The sequence below is a fragment of the Nansenia antarctica genome, assembly GCF_963989245.1.
Source record: "Nansenia antarctica genome assembly, chromosome: 5".
NCBI lineage: Eukaryota > Metazoa > Chordata > Actinopteri > Argentiniformes > Microstomatidae > Nansenia > Nansenia antarctica.
Genome location: NC_137690.1, coordinates 46,154,280 through 46,174,025, shown reverse-complemented (window position 1 = coordinate 46,174,025; position 19,746 = coordinate 46,154,280). Strand labels below are relative to the sequence as shown.

Genomic DNA, 19,746 nt, shown 5'->3' with positions numbered 1-19,746 from the left:
AGGAAAATGTATATTTGATAGCCATCAAAGACTATTTATATTCAATCATGTTTTGACTGAACTAATTCAATCATGATGCGGCTCACCAAACGCATGTGAAATGATTCTTACTATGTTCATTGACAGGACTGAGTGGTTGTTCAATGGTGCTCGTTTTGAAACAATCTGTCTGTTCTCCTGACAGGACATATTTATGAAGTTCGACAAGAATAAAACAAAGGCCATAGAGTACCTTGAGGTCAAGCCTGCCCTGAAAGCTGCAGGTAGGACTGTTGATGCTGTATACACATACATCTAGATCCTGTTTACTGCTTACTGCTGCCAAGTGGATTCCCATTGCATAACTACATGTTTGTACACAAACCAAGTGTCGGGTAGGACACTGCATTTTAGAAAAGCGCTTTCGCAGGAACCAAATCAGAAATATTTCTTTCAAGGGTTGTCATTCCCTGATCGGTACCAATTAAACATAGTCATTACAACCATTAGAACGCTTTTAGAAAGCTTCAATGTTACATACTGGCAAGGCAAGTTTATTTGTATAGCACATTTCATACAACAGGGGCAATTCAAAGTGCTTTACATGCATTATTTAAAAATACAGCAAGAGGAGCATAAGAAAATAAAAATTACAATAAATAAATGCAAATATAAGAAGTAAATAGATAAAACATTTAAAAAGACAATAGTTCATGGAAAAAAGACATTGATAGAAGTGTTTGTGTTTAATCATAACTGGTGCAAAACATGAAGGTTTTTAGCTTAGATTTAAATATTTTAAGGGTTTGGGCCTGTTTGATTTCTTCAGGGAGTTTGTTCCAGGAGCATGCAGCAGCGTGACTGAAAGCTGTTGCACCGTGTTTTGTTTTTACTCTTGGAATTATTAGCTGATTTGTCTCAGCTGACCTTAGGGACCTTGCGGGAATATAGGGTGGGAGGAGATCTGATATGTATTTTGGTCCAAGACCATTTTGTGATTTGTATGTAATTAGGAGGATTTTGAATTCAATTCTCTGAGAGACTGGTAGCCAGTGCAGGGATCTCAGGATTGGTGTAATGTGTTCAAATTTCGTTGTTTTTGTTACGACCCTAGCAGCGGCGTTTTGGATGAGCTACAATTTACGAACAGCTCCTTTAGATAGGCCTGTTAGTAGACCATTACAATAATCAAGTCTACTCTAAACAAATGCATGGATGAGTTTTTCAAGGTCTTGCTTTGGACTTGAAACCTCTCATTCTTGTTATGTTTTTCAGGTGATAGTAGGCTGATTTAGTTATCAAGTTTATGTGGCTGTTGAAGTTTAGATCGGAGTCTAGAATTACACCAAGATTTCTGACCTGTTTTTTAGTTTGAAGAGAGAGAGAATCAAGTTTTGCACTGACTTTCGATCTTTTGTCAGGTGCACCGAATACAATTATCTCTGTTTTGTCCTTGTTTAGTTGGAGGAAGTTTTGTGTCATCCAGGCGTTTATTTGCTCAATGCAATAACAGAGATTGTCAATGGGACTATAGTCGTTCGGTGAGAGGGCTATGTAGATTTGAGTGTCATCCGCATAGTTGTGGTAGGCAATTTTGTTCTTTTTTATGATGTGTCCCAATGGAAGCATGTAGAGATTGAATAGAAGGGGGCCAAGGATTGACCCTTGGGGAACCCCACATGTCATTTTAATTTGGTCAGATACAAAGTTGCCAATGGAGACATAATAGCTTCTGTCCTGTAGGTAGGATCTAAACCAGTTTAGGGCAGTGCCCGAAAGTTCTACCCAGGTTTTTAGTCTATCTACAGTATTAGAATGTCATGGTCTACACCAGGGGTCGGCAACCTATGGCACGCTGGCACGCGACAGCTTAAACAGTGGCACGCAAGCAATAAGTGCGAGAATGGGAGAATGTTTTTTAAAAAAAAAAATATGTTGGCCGCGTTCGTAAATTCGCGCACACTGGGTTCAACCTCACAATGGGACCAAGTAATTTGATTGGACTAGAGGCGGTCTCAGGGACGCTCCGGCGCTCTCAGGGCGAATTTACGAATGCAGCCCTAGTCTCTCATCCACTCCACGAGAGTCGTATTCTGGCGCCAATTTTCAAAGTAAAATTCTGAATTCGATTCGATACAAGTGTTATGGGGTGTTCACACTTGACGTCTTTTTTTAGAAAAAAGCGCCCTCTTCAGCGCCTTTTCGCCGTCTTTTTACATACAACCCATGGGAAAAAAGCGCAGCCACCGCCTTTTTCCCAGAATGCATTTCGCACCGGCTAGCAGCGGGCAATTTAAATCGTCCATTTTAACCTCCATTGGCTAAAAGCTGTAATTTTGGCAATACAAGTGTTAACATGTCATTTTATGAAGTTTTAATATGTTTTCAGGCGAGAAAGTAACCATATACTGTATATTCCCAAAATGTGTCCAGTTTATCAAAATAACCTGTTTATATATCTGATCTGACGGTTTTTTCGTGTTCTGTTCGCTAGCTGCGTTCGTAAATTCGCCCTGGAAATCTGATCAGCACTCATGGAATGCCTCTTGTCCAATCAAATTACCTGGTCCCTTTATGACGTTGAACCCAGTGTGCGGTTAGGTGGCTAAGCTGCGGGAAAGTTTGGGACCAGTTTGTCTGTTACTTAAAGTGACCAAGTACCACCCCCAGATAATGGAGTTGAGCAAAGGAAAACAGGGCCAGGGATCACATTGATTGTTAGGACTGTTTAAATGGCTTTGCATACATAGTTATTTGCTAAAAAAAAATGTTTGTTGTGGTTGGAATAAAATAATAAAATGTAAGTAACAACCAAATAATTATATAAATATAAATTATAATTCATACAAGTAAGACCCTTGTATAATCACCATCCAGTTAGGGCTACTTATTAAAATGATAACCATAGGGAGCGCAGTTAGCAACTTTGTTAGAAATTGAGCGCACCAATTTGCTTAAAGTTGTGCTACGCATCACAACGTTTTAGTTGTCTTAGATGTTATGTTGGTAATTTTAAGTTTCAGTTAGTTGACTGTTAGGCCTGTTTATTTAGCATACATGGCTTTGCATACATAGCTCTTTGCTGAAAATTGTTGTTCATGTTGTGGAATAAAACTGCAGATCTGTTGGTCTGTTTGGTTTGGTTTGATGTCGAGTCATAATTAATGTTGATATTGTGGTTGGCACACTGACTAACAAGAAAAAAAAAAAAAGGCACTTCATATAAAAAAGGTTGCCTACCCCTGGTCTACACAGTGTCAAAGGCAGCACTAAGATCTAGTAGTACCAAAACTGAGATTTTTCCGGAGTCTGTGTTTACGCGAATGTCATTAAGGACCTTAATAAGGGCCGTTTCAGTGCTATGTAGGGGGCGAAAGCCTGATTGAAAGTCATCATACTGGACCTCTGCTGTCTGTCCTCTTCGAATTGTGTATGTATGCAGAAACACGACAGCTATTGTCTGGCACTCCAGGAGGGTATTCCATCAACGTCTCTAAAGGACAATCCAGGCTTATTCTGATAGGTCTCTCGAGATTTATAAAAAATACGCCTGGATTTTTACTTCAGCAACCTTCATGGAATACCCGCCAAGTCCATTTCGGGGGTTATATTATTATTAGGGAGGATGTTGTTGTTGGGAACTTGAGACTGTACTTTGCTAGGGGGGCCAGAGGTGGCAGATTTCCAACAGACAGCTCCTTTAACATGGATCTCAACGGGCATATACAGTTACAGTGCCCTGCAGTTCTCTACGTGGCCACATGGTGGTGACAGCTCCAACATCTCTCAGCTGGATTGCTCCCCTGCCTAGAAAAACATATTTTCAATAAAAAGCTACCATTGGTGTCCATAGGGGGCCAACACACCACTCTTTATGTTCAATCCCCGTTGGTCCATGCAAGGGGGTTATATTAAGAGGGAATTGATTAAGAACTGATTAATTGATCCCAGTGAGGGGTGCTGTCAAAGGAGTTTTTCACACCCGAGGCGTCACAAGGCATATCTGGGTTGACTCATTACCCACCGTCCCCTTGGGTCGGGAGGCGGGGTCAGAGGTCAGGGAAAACAATGCATCAACAATAGGGAAAACAATACATCAGCTGGGGATGTTGTGTTGTTAACAGTGGTTTATCTGCGCTCGTCTGGTCTGGTCTGTTCCAGGTTTGCAGGTGGATGCGTTCATCATGCAGCTGGTCTGCCTGCGGTACATGGAGCCCGACATGACCATCAGCTACCCCGGCTTCCTCTACCTACTGATGAAACTGGACTCTATGATCCGTAAGGAAGGGGGGTGGGGGGGTGAGGTGGGGTGGGGGGTATTAGATGGGGCAAAAACTATTGTCTTTACTGAATGTCTTTACTGGGGGGCGGCGGTATAGCAGCCTAGAGGTTAGAGAGGCCGGCTAGCAATCGGAAGGTCCCTGGTTCGATCCCCGCCTCAGGAGGGAGCTGCACGTCAGCTGGTGACTGGAGGTCATCATATCTGAGGTGCCTACCACTGCCGTTGTGCCCTTGAGCAAGGCACTTAACCCCTAATTGCTCCGTGGGTGTTGACTATGGCTGACCCTGTGCCTAGAGCACAAAATACATTTTGTTGTACTTTGTGTGACAAAAAGGTTGTTTCTCAACCCTCTCCTCGGGGCGCCCCAGCCGCACCACATATTTGATCTGTTCCACCACCAGCACACCTGATTCAACTAATCAAGTACAAAGCAATTATGGTTTGTACTTGATTAGTTGAATCAGGTATGCTGGTGGTGGAACAGATCAAATATGTGGAGCGGCTGGGGCGCCCAGAGGAGAGGGTTGAGAACCACTAATCTACTGAATGTCTTTATTGAAGATCTTTACTGAATGTCTTTACTCAATGTGTTGACTGAATGTCTTTACTTAATGTGTTGACTGAACAGGCACCGTGAGTGCATGCGTGTATGTACATGTACTTGTCTGTCTAGTTAATGCGTGTGTCTGTTCACAGACAAATTTCAAGCGTATGACATGGTGGGAATGGGGACCATATCAATCAACTACAGACAGGTGAGATCCCAGGGACACAGATAATACTTCATTAAACACATCATAAGTAAGGTCTAAAGAAATGTTCTTGACTTGTTAGTGGCATTAACTTGACTGGTAGTTCATCTCAGCACACACCAAGAGGCCCATTTAGCCTCTTCTAAGGAACTGTAGACACATACGTTGCATATCCAATGTCCATGAAAAGATGCTGACTATGTGTGTGTGTACCGTGTATCAAGTAAGCTCAAAATCAGTTGGTCGCAGTAGAATTTCAAACACCCAGTCTATTTAGGCTGCGTTCGGTAAATTCGCCCTGGAAATCTGATCAGCACTCATGGAATGCCTCTTGTCCAATCAAATTACTTGGTCCCTTTATGACGTCGAACCCGGTGTGCGGTCCGGCGCTCTCAGAGAGAATGTTACAGATTTGAAGGCACAGAGGGATCACTGTGGCGCAGGAGGTAGAGTCGCCGTCTAATGATCACAAGGTTGGCAGATCAGAGGTTCGAGCCCTGGCTGGCCACATGTCGAAGTGTCCTTGGGCAAGACACTGAACCCCAAAATTGCTCCCAGTGAGCGGGCCAGCGCCTTGCATCTGCCATTGGTGTGTGAATGTGTGTGTGAATGGGTGAATGAGAGACCGTTGTAAAGCGCTTTGGAGCAGCATTGGAGCAGCAAAAAAGGCGTGTGTGAATGTGTGTGTGAATGGGTGAATGAGAGACCGTTCTAAAGCGCTTTGGAGCAGCAAAAAAGGCGCTATATACAGTAAGTGCAGTCCATTTACCATTTACCATTTACCATCACTGTGGAACTGTGGAAGTGCCTGCTGCTGCCCCTTAAGGATAAACTTTGAATTACATGTCACTGAGGTGAACGGTCTGATGGTTAAGACTTGCTCTGGTATGGAGAGTGATTTATATCATAAATACACATGTACGAAAGTATAATACGCAACCGTGTTTTGCTATCCGCAACCGTGTTTTGCTATCCGCAACCGTGTTTTGCTATCCATCCGTGTCGTAAAAAGAATTCAGGCGTGCGTGAACAGACCCACGCAAGCGTGTTTTGCTATCGATCCGCAAATATCTCTCCATTCGTGAACCGTGTTTTGTGAACCGTGTTTTGCTCTGCTTGGATTTACGTATGTATTTTTGAGACAAACTTTTCCCTGTTTTGCCGTCTCTATTCGTAACTCGTAATATTCATTAGCTGATTATAAGGTGCTATATGATTGGCCGGTGACGGTGACAGCCTAGACGGTGACAGCCTAGACAATCATTCTAGGCTGAAAGTGGAGGTTGTTTGAAAAGTAATCAAGGGTACGCCGGCAGGGTACGCCGGTCTGCTGAATAACTTTTGCTAGGCGCTATCTGGTGTGAAAGACATTACGTTTGCCATCTTTAGAAAAAGCATAGAATAAGGTGGCCAGGGGGAACAGGTGGCCAGCGGGAACTAGAACATGTGAAAACCTTATGGGTTATGGTTTCACTTTGTTTCCACATACAGGTGCAACTCAAAAAAATTGAATATCGTGCAAAAGTTCATTTATTTCAGTAATTCAACTTAAAGGGTTACACTTAGATATTATATAGACTCATTACATGCAAAGTGAGATATTTAAAGCCTTTATTTGTTATACATTTGATGATTATGGCTTACAGCTTATGAAAACCCCAAATTAAATATCACAGAAAATTAGAATATTACATGAAATCAATAAGAAAAGGATTTTAAATACAGAAATGTCAGCCCTCTGAAAAGCATAATCATGCATATGTACTCAGTACTTGGTTTGGGCCCCTTTTGCATGAATTACTGCCTCAATGCGGCGTGGCATGGATGCTATCAGCCTGTGGCACTGCTGAGGTGTTATGGAAGACCAGGATGCTTCAATAGCAGCCTTCAGCTCTTCTGCATTGTTCGGCCTCATGTCTCTCATCTTTCTCTTGGCAATACCCCAAAGGTTTTCCAGAGACCATTCAAACATAAATGATTGATATGAATCTCACTTAACGTCAAACTCCCTGTGAAATTTTGTTTTCTTTCCATATTGTAGCTGGATGTTTGTGTTAGTGTTCACTAAAGCCCTAGAACCGATTGGCAAAGCATCACTTCACTCTGCTTTTTGATAGCTCCTTTCTCTTCCAGTTCAATAGTTATTTTCCCCCTCCTTTATTGGATATAGAAAGTACTGCCAGAGACTTAATAAATAAATAACCAAAGAATACAAGTATGGCCTATCTAATAATCTATTACTTTGCACAATAAAAACAATATCTGGAGCTGTAGAATACTGACAGTGATATAAGACTTGCGTCAGTATTGTATAAATAACAGATTGAGCCCTATGGGTTTAGCTCAAGAGCAGTCTCTTCAGTCTCTTTCTTTAGTCCCATCAACTTTGGTTTTGAATGCTGAGACATTCCCTGTGTGTAGCGATGGGAAAGATTTGTTGTGTCTCTCCCTGCGGGACGTTTATCAAATGCAGCTCCCTGTGGGTGAAAGTAGGTAAGCACATCGGAGAGGAGCGCCTCGTCAGAAAGACGGATGAGCTCCCACCCCATCCCCAGCCCCAAACCCCATCTCTCATCCCCCAGCCGTCACAGTGGTAAACTGGGGCCGTCTCAAGTTTTCTCTCGCCCGCTCTTTGCTGACGCTGCAGATTGATGTCAATTTAGCAAAAAGAAAACTGCAGAGGAAACTGTTATTAAATGTAAGGCAATGCCTTACTATCCATTTATCCCAATCAAACCGTTTTTCTAAACGCTACCATATGAAGTGATGTTGGCAGTGGCATCCACAAGTTGAAGCACACTGCAACCCCACACCAGATGCCTCCTCCCTCTCTATGATATTACAGTTTTTCTCAATTGCTGAAACACATTTCACAAACATTTCCTCCATTTTCCCAAAACTCTAAACACAACACACTTTTCTAAAGCTACATAAGCAAAACCACACCTTCTCTCTTCAAAACTCAAACTTTCACACCAAAACAGCTGCTCAAAGCCTGCAAAAATGTAAACACTATAAGCATCATTACAGACTACAACAAAACAACTGAAAACACAATGTTCAGTGTGTGAGAATGTTAATTTTTTTCACAACTGCCAAAGCACATTTTTAGAAACCTTACAGTATCTGTTCTCAGAATATATCACTGTAGAGTATTGGGCATTCATAGATTTGTGTGTTTCATATGAACAGTATGTAAATCTACAGAAAATACAGTATGTATGTTGTTGGAAAATATCCTTTTACAGTATGTATATGTTCTTCATGAATGTTTTACTGTAATGCTTGGCTAATTTTTACTATATAACAAAAATACATTACAGTACAGTAATTCGAACTTGATCTTACGTGTGGACAATCGACTTCTTTCTAAAGGGATCTCTTGACCATTCTGAAGTACGCATTCACCCACAGGGGTGGGTGAGAGTTACAGTAATTGAAATAGTATAACTTCCTTCAATGTTACGGTACATGTGGGAATACGGTACATGTGGGAAAACTAGGGTTAGGGTTAGGTGCTAGGGTGACTTGGTACATGCTGGCATGTCTAACCCTAACCGTAACCTTAACCCTAACCCTAACCCTACCCCTAATCCTAACCCTAACTTTACTGTAACCCTAGCACCCTAGCACCTAACCCTAACCCTAGTTTTCCCACATGTATGATAGTCATGCATAAAAATAAATCTGCGCTCCCTGTCTAACGTTATATCTAACGTTACATATTTTAAGGCTGATTTTGCATGATAGTCATGCATTTTTAGATATCTATTTCCCCCCTTTAAATGGCATATGATGTCCGAAATTTTACTGAAGTTCAGCCGCGAAGTTGTTGCACTGTTGTCCTATCGAGTTTTAAATAAAGGTTTGAAAAATGTACCGTATTCCCACATGTACCGTAACATGTACAATACTGTACTGTATCACAAATCAATGCAAACACTACAGAGGATCCATTACACACAACAATACTCACTGAAAACTTCAGGGTGTGATGTTTTTAAATTTATTTATGGAACTATACCACACACACACACACACACACACACACACACACACCACAATCATTTGCAACAAGTGTCTTAAATTTTGAGTCGTTATGTTTAATGAATGAAGCCAGGTGTGTTCATTGTGTTCAAATTTTGCTGACTGTGGCAAGCATTTTGCATCACATGAGCTTTAATTTGAGAATTTGAGCAGAGTTTTTTGCAACTTGTGTTTTAGCAAGACAAAATGTGTTTAGATGTATGAGAAAAGGAGGATTGTGTTTTGTGAATTGTGTCTTCATGTGAAATGTGTTTATGGTTTTGGCAAATGGGAGCTAGTTTTAATAAATGTGTTTAGAGAACTGGTCATTTGGTTTAGAGAATTGGCTTTTGTGTTTTAGCAATTGGGAAAAACTGTATAATACACCAGTCATGCCCTGACTGGATGAGTACCTGACTATGCTACCAAGGGGTACCCCTCTAGATCTGGGTCTGGGATCAAGCACTGAACCAGCTATACGTTGGTGTCTGGGGTTAGATGTCTGTCATAAACACACCTGGCCTTATGGCAATATAGAGAACTGAGGCTAGGGAGGCTAGGGCATCTGACCAGGTGGTTCTACACCATGTAATGTCATCCCTCATTGGGCCCTGCGCCAACTTAGTCAGCAACGTCACATCTCAACTGGTTTGGGGATTTTATCAAGCTGGATAAGAGGACTTCTTATATCAGGTCATATTTGGAGTTTTGAGCTTTGGATATGAAAACTATGTGATAAAACAATTTTCAAACAAGGATGGGAGGGGGGGGGGTAAGGACAGGACAGGACAGGAGAGGAGGTAATGGTAGGGGAGAGGGCAAGAGAGAGGGGAAGTAGAGGGGAAGAGGGATGAGGAGAGGAGAGAAGAAAGGAAAGGAGAGGAGAGGAGAAGAAAGGAAAGGAGAGGAGAGGAGAGGAGAGGAGAAAATTGTAAAAAATAATAATAATACATAAGCTGTAAGCCATAATCATCCAAATGATAACAAATAAAGGCTTGAAATATCTCACATTGCATGTAATGAGTCTATATAATATTTAAGTTTAACCCTTTAAGTTGAATTACTGAAATAAATGAACTTTTGCACGATATTCTATTTAGCAAAATAAAACTTTTTCTAAAGCGTAGAATAATAATGCTTGTTTTCTTTATTCCACTCTCCCTGTTCCACGAGCACGTCCCAACACTGTTGGCCCTGTTATGACATGTTGACCATTTATATCTGCTCCAATTGTCAAACAGCCATGTCCCACACATGCCGAAATGTCATTCAGATTTGTATCCTTACATGTCAAGGGGATAGTGGAGTGAATTGTACTGGTGATTGGAAGGCTGTGAGTTCAAATCCTGCCTGAAACACCACCACTAGTGTGCCCTTGAGTACTACAATTACTCCAGGGGAAATGTCCCTGTAAGTAGCTTTTTGATTAAAAGCGTTTGCTAAATGGCAAATTCTATTCTATTCATATCAGAAATGGACACAACAGTTGCATTTATTTATTTATTCATATGTATTTATTATATTCTACTAGACACCAACATTTAAGACCACATATACGGCCACATACTCATCGACACAGTTTGTTACAGCACCTTTATTGAACAAGACATCACAGATGACGGTGAGCTTATTGTATTTTGCCCCAAATTCCTGACTTGTGAATCAGTCGATACAGCCGCCGGCAGTATAGAGCTGCTGTACCATGACCTGACCAGCAGATGGCATTATGGAGCTGCTGTATCGACTGCATCGATAGATCGACACTTTTTCCGACACAATTGTGGTGAATGTGTCAATGCGTCGAAAGCTTCGTTTCCCCCATCACTAGTTACAGTAGGCTACCGATCATCTGGTTGATGTTAAGATGGCAAACGTAATGTCTTTCACACCAGATAGCGCCTAGCAAATGTTATTCAGCAGACCGGCGTACCCTGCCGGCGTACCCTTGATTACTTTTCAAACAACCTCCACTTTCAGCCTAGAATATCAGATAGCGCCTTATAATCAGCTAATGAATATTACGAGTTACGAATCGAGACGGCAAAACAGGGAAATGTCTCAAAAATACATACGTAAATCCAAGCAGAGCAAAACACGGTTCACAAAACACGGTTCACGAATGGAGAGATATTTGCGGGTCGATAGCAAAACACGCTTGCGTGGGTCTGTTCACGCACGCCTGAATTCTTTTTACGACACTGATGGATAGCAAAACACGGTTGCGTATTATACTTTCGTACGTGTGTATTTATGATATAAATCACTCTCCATACTCTGGGCCCTAATTAGAAGACCTGGGATTTTCCTCCCCGACCCTATTATTTAATTATTTATTTGCATATAATTAGACAGAGGTAACAGTCTGTGTGAACAATGGTATATGAACGGCATATTCAGAATGGTCAGCCATTTTATGTAAAACAGATTAGATTCGATTAGATTTATTGTCCCCAGGGGGAAATTCATTTTCACACCACTGTACAGTATACATATATACATACAACACCCAATAACACAGACAATAAACAGACAGTACTACACATGACAGATACCCAAGTACACACACTCGGTCTATTATTCGGTCTGTGCTTGCTTGGCTGGGCCGGGTGTGCTGGTGGTGGGGCGGGCTGGGTGTGTTGGGCGGCGGGGGCTCGCCGGAGGCGTCCTAACGATTCCCAACCAAGTTGGGCGCTCCGCCACGCCCCCAGCGGGCTCGCCACGCCCCCAGCGGGCTCGACTGCGAAACGGCATACATTTTGCCGGACTGCATACATTTTCGCGCACTGCGTGGCTATTCTAAACATTACCGTTTCAATCAACCACGTAATATGTCACTGTCAGATATTTATTCACCAGAACTAGTAAAACAGAGGTAGAGGACAACAGAGGGGCCAGAAAAGTGAGCTGTAAAAAAATATTCCCTGACCTCTCTTAACGAGACGAGCGATAAGTTACATTAAATTACAATATCAGAGCATAAAAACATCACAGGAGAGACATGGCAAATGTGCGTCCATGAGTGTGAGTCCATCCCACCAGCTAAGCAGTTTTTGAGTCGATTAAAGTTTCATTTATTTCAGTTGTTCTGCCTATGTATCCTCTTGAGGATAAAACATGTGAGATCAGGTTTTGTATAGATTTGTAAAAATGAACATTAGAACCTGAAATGGACTGATTGAAAAGAACCGATTGATATGAACTGATTGAAAAGGGCCTATTGATATGAACAGATTGAAGTGAACAGATTGACAATAGCAGGCCTATTAAATACAATGGCAGTCAAAACTGTCCTTTTGAGCCGTCTTTGGGTCTTCAATATATACAAAGGGGGTAGAGGAGCACCAAAATATTATGAATGAAAAAACCTTTATTGTCGCCAATGGGGAAATTTTGTTGTCAAACAGCTTAGTAGGGCAGACAGAAAACATTCAATAAATAATGTGTGAAGGCGTTTCATCAGTGGGGAGCATATCGCGATGAGAGGAGCTCCAGCAGAGGAAGTGGTCATCCTGGCACACACTTCTCCACACTTGGTGTTGTACTCCACCACCTGTCGTTCCAGAGCTTCCAGCATAGAAGGGCCTTGCTGTGCACCATACTCTCCCCTGCACACCTTTTGGAAGAGTCTGAACAAAAAAATGTTAGCCAATAAAGTTATAATATGCATGCTGTATACCGTTTCAAACTATACATCCCACTCCACTGCTCATATGTGTTCAAATGTGTGACACATACACAACCATCATCAACATAGTATTATACAGTCTCAACCCCAATCATGTGAGGGGTCTTTTGACAATACATACATAATAACTACAATATGATCTTAAAAAAAAGGTGCACCTTTGGACAAACTGGAGGTCTGGGCAGATCTCTCTGTTCGCTGAGGCATGGACATATCTCACGCCATACTGCATTTGCAGGTCGTGCTTCAACACACAAAGTGCTGATGTGGGAGAGTGGCCGATTTCAAAAAGCCTCGTCAGGCTCTCAATTGATGCCTTCCCCACATCTCTGTGCCCAAGGGCCTCGGCCACAAACAGGTTGTGGTTGTGGGTGTTCTTTACCCTGACTTCCAATGGGAAGTCAGGCATGTGTCTGTCCTTGCAGCTGTTGACAGAATCATATCAACATTATGTTAAGTTTGAGCCAGTGAATGAGGGAATCAGTGGATTGGTGAGGTAACAAGGAGGATGTGGATGAGTTGAAATACTTGGCGTCAACAATCCAAAGTAATGGAGAGCGTAAAATAGAGGTGTAGAAGATAGTGCAAGCTGGGTGGAGTGGGTGGAGAAGTGTCTTAAGAATGATTTGTGACAGAATGCTACCAGAATTCTACCACCAATAGTGAAAAGGAAAGTTTACACGTGGTGGCATTGTCTGACAAATAACTAAACAAGAGGCAGAGCTTGGTTTTGGACATGGCAGATAGGAGACAAGCTGGTAGGGGTAAGGATGCTGGAGATAGAGCTGAAGGAAAAGGCGGAGGCCTAAAAGAAGGTATATGGTGTGGTGAGGGTGGACCTGCAGATGGTTGGAGTGAGAGAAGCTGATACAGGACAGTTTAAAATGGAAAAAAATACTCTGCTAACGAGGATGTTAAGTTTAAGCCAAGGATGAATATAACAACATGATTATCAGCGTACAGTAGACCTGCATACATCTCTCAACTCACCGGCTAATCCGCCGCCTTAGAGGCTGGCACTGTTTCAGGGTGAGAGACATTGTGGCTGGACAGCATGTGTTTTTAGATGAAGGTCTCGAATTGGCCGTCATAGACCTCACATCAACATGGTGCTGACACTTGTAGTCCACCTAAACAAAACATTCTTCTTCGGCGTATGGGTAGTTGTTTTTCCTCTCCACTCCACCAGGCTCGGGGCCGAGGGGCTACCCTTTTACCACCCCGAGACCTGGTTGAGGGGCTCACCCGGGCTATATTTCTGGACACCCCTCCAGAAGCCACGTCATCGTCTCGTCATCTAATACCGACAGACCATGCATCCCGTTGGGTGGGTGGTACACCGGGCAATCCAGGATAATATGGTCTGCGGTTTGGTCCTCTGCGCCACACTCGCACGACGCATTTGGGGCCAAGCCCCATCTGTGCATTGATGAGCGGAAACGCCCGACGCCGGTCCGGAGACGATTGAGCCTCACCCAGGATAGCCTTGGCAAGTCCATCCCGAGGGGCTCAGCGCCGGCGACTGGGATGTGGTCGCGGAGTTTGGAGGTGTTAGCCTCCCACTCCGCGCGCCACATATAATCCGCCCATCCTGCCGCACTGATGTTGAGATCTCTGCATTGCTGCCTGAGATCCTGTGCGGCAGGCACAAATGGGTGTCTCGACTTGAGACGCCGGGAGGGCTCCGCTGTTATAGTGAGCCTATCATGGAGCAGATGGTTATTAAGCTCCGCGGCCCGGCAGGCGAGACGTGCTGTGGCTCCCATGCGGCGGAGGCCTGCGGGCTGGATGCCTGCTAGGATGGGAAGGTTGTCCACGGGGGTAGGACGCAGGCATCCTGTCACAATGCGCAAGGCTTCGTTTATAGGCGAGTCGATGAGGCGGGTGTGGGCACTGCGACACCATACTGGGGCGCAGTATTCACTAGTTGAATAAACGAGGGCTAGGGCTGCCGTGCGCAAGGTCCTTGCGCCGGCGCCCCAGCCCGAGCCAACCAGTCGCCTCATCAACGCCACACGAGCTGTTAACTTCTTGCGCAGTGACTCGAGGTGTCGGCGAAACGTGAGCGTCCTGTCCAATGTCACGCCGAGATAGATTGGCTCAGCGGAACATGGCAGGGGAGTTCCATCTAGGTGTACTCTAAGCTCACGTTTAGCCTCCCTGTTGTTAAGGTGGAAGGCAGCCGACACCGTCTTTGCCTCGCTAAGCTTCAATCTCCATTTCCGGAAGTATGCCACTAGTGTCTGCATGTCCTGGCTCAGAATCCCCTCCACAGACTGCCAATTTCCAGCAGAGTACACCACTGCGAGGTCGTCTGCGTAGGCGTACTTCCGCGAGAGTGTGTTGGGCAGGTCATAGGTATAGATATTATAGAGGAGGGGGGCCAGGACCGATCCCTGAGGGACGCCGTTCTTAAGGCGTCGAAGCCTGCTTAGCTGTCCGCGACCGGTGGTGAGGGTAAAGCTGCGGTTACGGATGAGCTCCATGATCATTCTGACCATGTGCCTGTCCGGCAGCAGGCGGAGCAGCTTGCAGGAGAGGCCGCGATGCCATACGGTATCGTAGGCAGCCGTCAGGTCTATAAAGACGGCCCCGGCCTTCTTTTTTGCCGAAAAGCAATCCTCGATGTCTTGAGTCATAAGGGTGACTTGATCTACGGTCGACCTCCCGCGTCGGAACCCGGCCTGCTCACGTGGGAGCAGCGGGTCGACAATTGGTTCGATGCGGGCGTAGATGAGACGCTCGAGGATCTTGAAGGGGATGCATAACAGAGAGATGGGACGGTAACTCTTAGGGTCCCCTTCAGGCTTATTCGGTTTAGGGATCGCAACAACTAGGGCTCTTCGCCAGATTTTGGGGATCTTGAGTTGGCGCAAACAGGAAGTGAGGAACGCTCTCAGCCAGGACTTCAAGGCGGGTGCGGCATGGAGAATAAGCTCCGGGCAGATGGAATCAGGCCCGGAGCTTTCCCTGGCTTTAGATGCTGGAGGGCAGCAGCGAACTCCTCCGGGGTGAATTCACCGGAGATGTAGTCACTGCTAGGTGTTGGGGCCCTCCAGAGGTCTGACACTTCTTTTGCCACAAGTCGAGACGACTCGCGGTCTTTGCCCTCGTATGACCCACTTTTCACAAATTGTGATGCGATTTTATTTGCAGAGATGGGGCAGTGACGGGGGGAGTGTCTGGACCTACCAGTGAGATTGTTCATGATACTCCATGCCTTACGGCTGGAGTGCGAGAAGTCGATGGAGTCAATGGCCTCCTCCCAGCGCTCCTGTCTTTTACGGCTGAGTCTTGACAGCAAGGCTGTTGCGAGCCTGTCCGACTCAGCTCCTGCAGGGGCCTGGAGGAAAGCACAGTGGAGCTTCTCACACTCCTCATCCCAACACGGTTTGTAGCTAATGCAACGTCCGCGTGGGATGGATTTTTTTGCCGCTTTCACCAACATGCCACAGAAGTCCCGGTACGCCTCATCCACGTTGTTAGAGTTAGGCGATGGGAGGTGCCTTGTGGATTTGTTGGTAAGGAGGCGGAAGCGTTTCCAGTCGGCCTTTCGGAAGTTCCACCGTTTCACTGGCTCACTCGGAACAAGGTTCACGAGTTTGGCCGTTGTTATCAGTGAGGGTCGATGTTGAGACCTCGGGAACTTTCCTAGCACACGTCTATCGGGGAGCCGGTTGTCAGCGCTGGCACTCGCGAATGCCAGGTCAGGGTTCGTCCCAGTGTTCCAACGACCGGAGCGGAAGCTGGCTGCGCCCTTGGGGTCGTACAACAGGGCCAGGCTGTTATTAGCTGCCCAGACAGCCAGGTTCTCTCCGTCGGGTGAGTTGGTGCGGTAGCCCCAGTCTTCATGCTGGCAATTGAAGTCACCAGCATAGATACAGGGGTGGGGGAACACTGGTAGACACACTGGTGTGATTCGCGAGGGTGGAGGTTTGTAGACGTTGATGATTTTTAGACCGGCAACGTCCACGCACAGCCACTCAATCTCCGAGTCAGCCGGGGATTGGTCAGCGAGAGTCCAGCTCAACCTTTGTTGGACAAACGTGGCGAGGCCATGCTTCCTGCTCAGGGTAGACCCAGCTAGCTCAAAGTTTGGTAGAACTAGCTTGTCTGCTGATATGCAGTGGGTCTCCTGGAGGAGAATGACGAGGGCCTTGGTGGTATTGGCCAGGTGTTCGATGACGTCGATCTTACTGGGGGTTAGTCCTTCGGTGTTCAGCTGCAGTATTCTGGGTTCGAGGTCAGCAGACCTCTCCCCCGGCTGCTGCCGAACACCAGCCCGGGTGAGGGGCCCTGGTTGGCAAACTTTGTTTCGCTTCTTGCTTTTGGCAGTCATTAGCTACTTACGGGGGGCACCACGAGAAGGTGTTTGCCACGCCACATCAACATGCACGGATGCTGAGTGCTCTCTATTCGCTTGTCTAGCTTTAGAGACCCCCAAAACATTATATTCACTATATAAACGTAAAGTGGAAGGAGTTGAGAACCTATGTGAATGCCATCCGCCTGATACGTGACTGTTTGGAGCAGGCACAAGACATTTTAACTGTTACCCTGAAAAGAACGCGCTTTGCCAGACATGGAATGGTTCTTTGGACTCTCCATGTTACCCCGGAGTGTTTTGCTGCCTTCACCCACTCCCTTGCCTCGGCAGTCTTGCATCGACATCTTGCAGCGAGGCATCGACATCTTGCAGCGAGGAAAGAGATGCGCAGCCTTCAATTGAGGATATTCCTCCACGTTTTCCCCGACATCTGAGCACACACTGACCTGAGTGCGCGCAGCCTGGGGGGCGGAGCCCGCTGGGCGTGGCGGAGCCAATCGTTAGGACGCAGCCCGCTGGGGGCGTGGCGGAGCGCCCAACTTGGTTGGGAATTGTTAGGATGCTCCCCCCCCGCGTCCGGGTGTGGGGGCCCACCGCTGGGTGCTGGTAGGCAAACTGGCTAGTAGTCGCTCTATGTGTAGAGGGCTGCAAGGGAATTTTCCTGGCTACATAGTGTACAGGTTTTTACTTTTGCCTGCTTGCGGCTCTGTCAGTATTGATTGATTGATTGATTGATTGATTGACTGAGAATGTTCATTATGTGAAGCGCATTGAGTTGCATCTTGTAAGAAATGCGCTATACAAATAAAATTGTATTTCATTTGATTTGATTATTTAAGGCAATAATGGCTGCGGGGATCAGACTTTTGCCAAAGCGAGCGCTTTTGCACCTTAGCGTTCTCTACCTACGCCCGGATGGCAGTGGGGCGAGGTACAGATTGAGTGGGTGGGTGATATCCTGTGTGTAATACCGTGTTATTGTGGTTTTTTTCCTTCCTATTGTAGTGGCTGCACATGACCATGTACAACTGACTCCAGGATTTCAAGCCCACCATTGGATTCTTTTGCAGTTTTTTCTCTATTAGGTTTTTCTCTATTAGGTTTTTCTCTATTAAGACTGTACTGTACTATAACTATAAGTGCACTGCAACTCCTCCTCCGGCTGGCTGGATCGGGGTGATCAGAGTCAGGTTGGGGGATGTTAAATCATACTGGACTGTTCTTACTGTTTAATGTTTACGGATGTCTATTTTATACTCTTATTCTATTCTATTGTCACTGTTGTTGTTGTTGTTGTTGTTGTTGTTGTTGTTGTTGATGTTGATGTGAGCTGCTGTAACGCCTTAATTTCCCCTCTGGGATCAATTAACGACCTATCTATCTATCTATCTATCTAAACCCCATCTATCTATCTATCTATCTATCTATCTATCTATCTGTCTATCTAAACCCTATATATCTATCTATCTCTCTATCTATCTATCTATCTATCTATCTATCTATCTATCTATCTATCTATCTATCTATCTATCTATCTATCTAATTATCATGTATCTTGATGTGTCTTTTTACTGCTGTATGTAAAGCACTTTGAATTGTCCCTGTTGAATGAGATGTGCTATACAAATAAAATTGCCTTGCCTTGTAAAAGGTTTCATTGGGCAATTATAATGCATATTATTTTTCACATCTTTGTGCCAAACATCGTATTTCAGACATACCATTAATTTGAATCAACAATGTCATGGTCATGCCTGACAACAAAACAACATGTTCTCTCTACATAACCCTCACTCCGCCTCATTGTATTTCCAGACTGAATAAGTGTACAGAAACGGTTGTGTAACACTGGGAATGTTTTGAGAAATTATGTTCTGTAAAGAGGCCCTGGCGTTTGGTAGGATGCCATTCGAACATCTTGAAGTTGTATGTGGATATGCAGTTATCAGATCATAACTCAATAACATACTACACATGACAAGGAGATAAAGTCAGTAATCAGTAATCAAATTAAAGCAGAATTTGGACCCAGTTAGGGGCCCATCCCGATTATTATGTATGGAAAGCACTACACAGAAACAAAGACAGTGATGCCTCCTATTATGGGATGTGTTGGAATGATCGAGGATTCTTGGGAATCGGAAAACGGTGAAGAATGTGGCTCTACGTGACCGACCGACCTGAAAACATCACGAAACATCAAAGTGGCGAAAGTGCGATCATCTATATGGTATGCCGAGTCCTGCTGATGATAATCGACATGGACACGGCCAGAGCATGACCTACTTTATGTAGTGTCTGGGCCTGTCAGCTACACCGAGACTATAAAGACATTGTTAATGGTTACAAGCCGCTTTATTTCGAGACAAGCTGCAACTTATTATTATTTTTTAAACAAAAACATACCGCGAATTTGCACCCGGTTTAAGGTTAAATGCACCTGCTGTCAGGGAGTGAGGGTGACAGTGAGGTGACATGCATCTTCTAAAAGGGGATGAGAAATCTGGGTGGACATAACAATAATGGTCTCATTTGCTCTCTGTTGCATAACCTCATGAATTATGTTATAGTTCGTGACTACTCAGTTCATGGGTAGGCAATTTTGTAAGGAGAGAAGTCTGTAGGGGCGACTATACACGCAAATCAGTCCAGATCAAATTTCGAAACAACCCTATTGGACTCCTTTAGGATACTG

The 19,746-nt window shown here is 44.7% G+C and overlaps 1 protein-coding gene across 1 annotated transcript in view; it reads left to right on the top strand.

The window, feature by feature from the left end:
• LOC308158050 (calpain-9) overlaps positions 1–18,083 on the top strand; it is a gene marked incomplete at both ends in the record, with an annotated part of 44,703 nt that extends 26,620 nt beyond the window's left edge. The window contains 4 exons of the mRNA XM_080531640.1: positions 185–263; positions 4,141–4,257; positions 4,958–5,016; positions 18,057–18,083. Coding sequence (XP_080387766.1) covers positions 185–263; positions 4,141–4,257; positions 4,958–5,016; positions 18,057–18,083 — 282 coding nt within the window. The remainder of the gene's footprint in view (positions 1–184; positions 264–4,140; positions 4,258–4,957; positions 5,017–18,056) is intronic.
• Between the last annotated feature and the right edge of the window lie 1,663 nt (positions 18,084–19,746).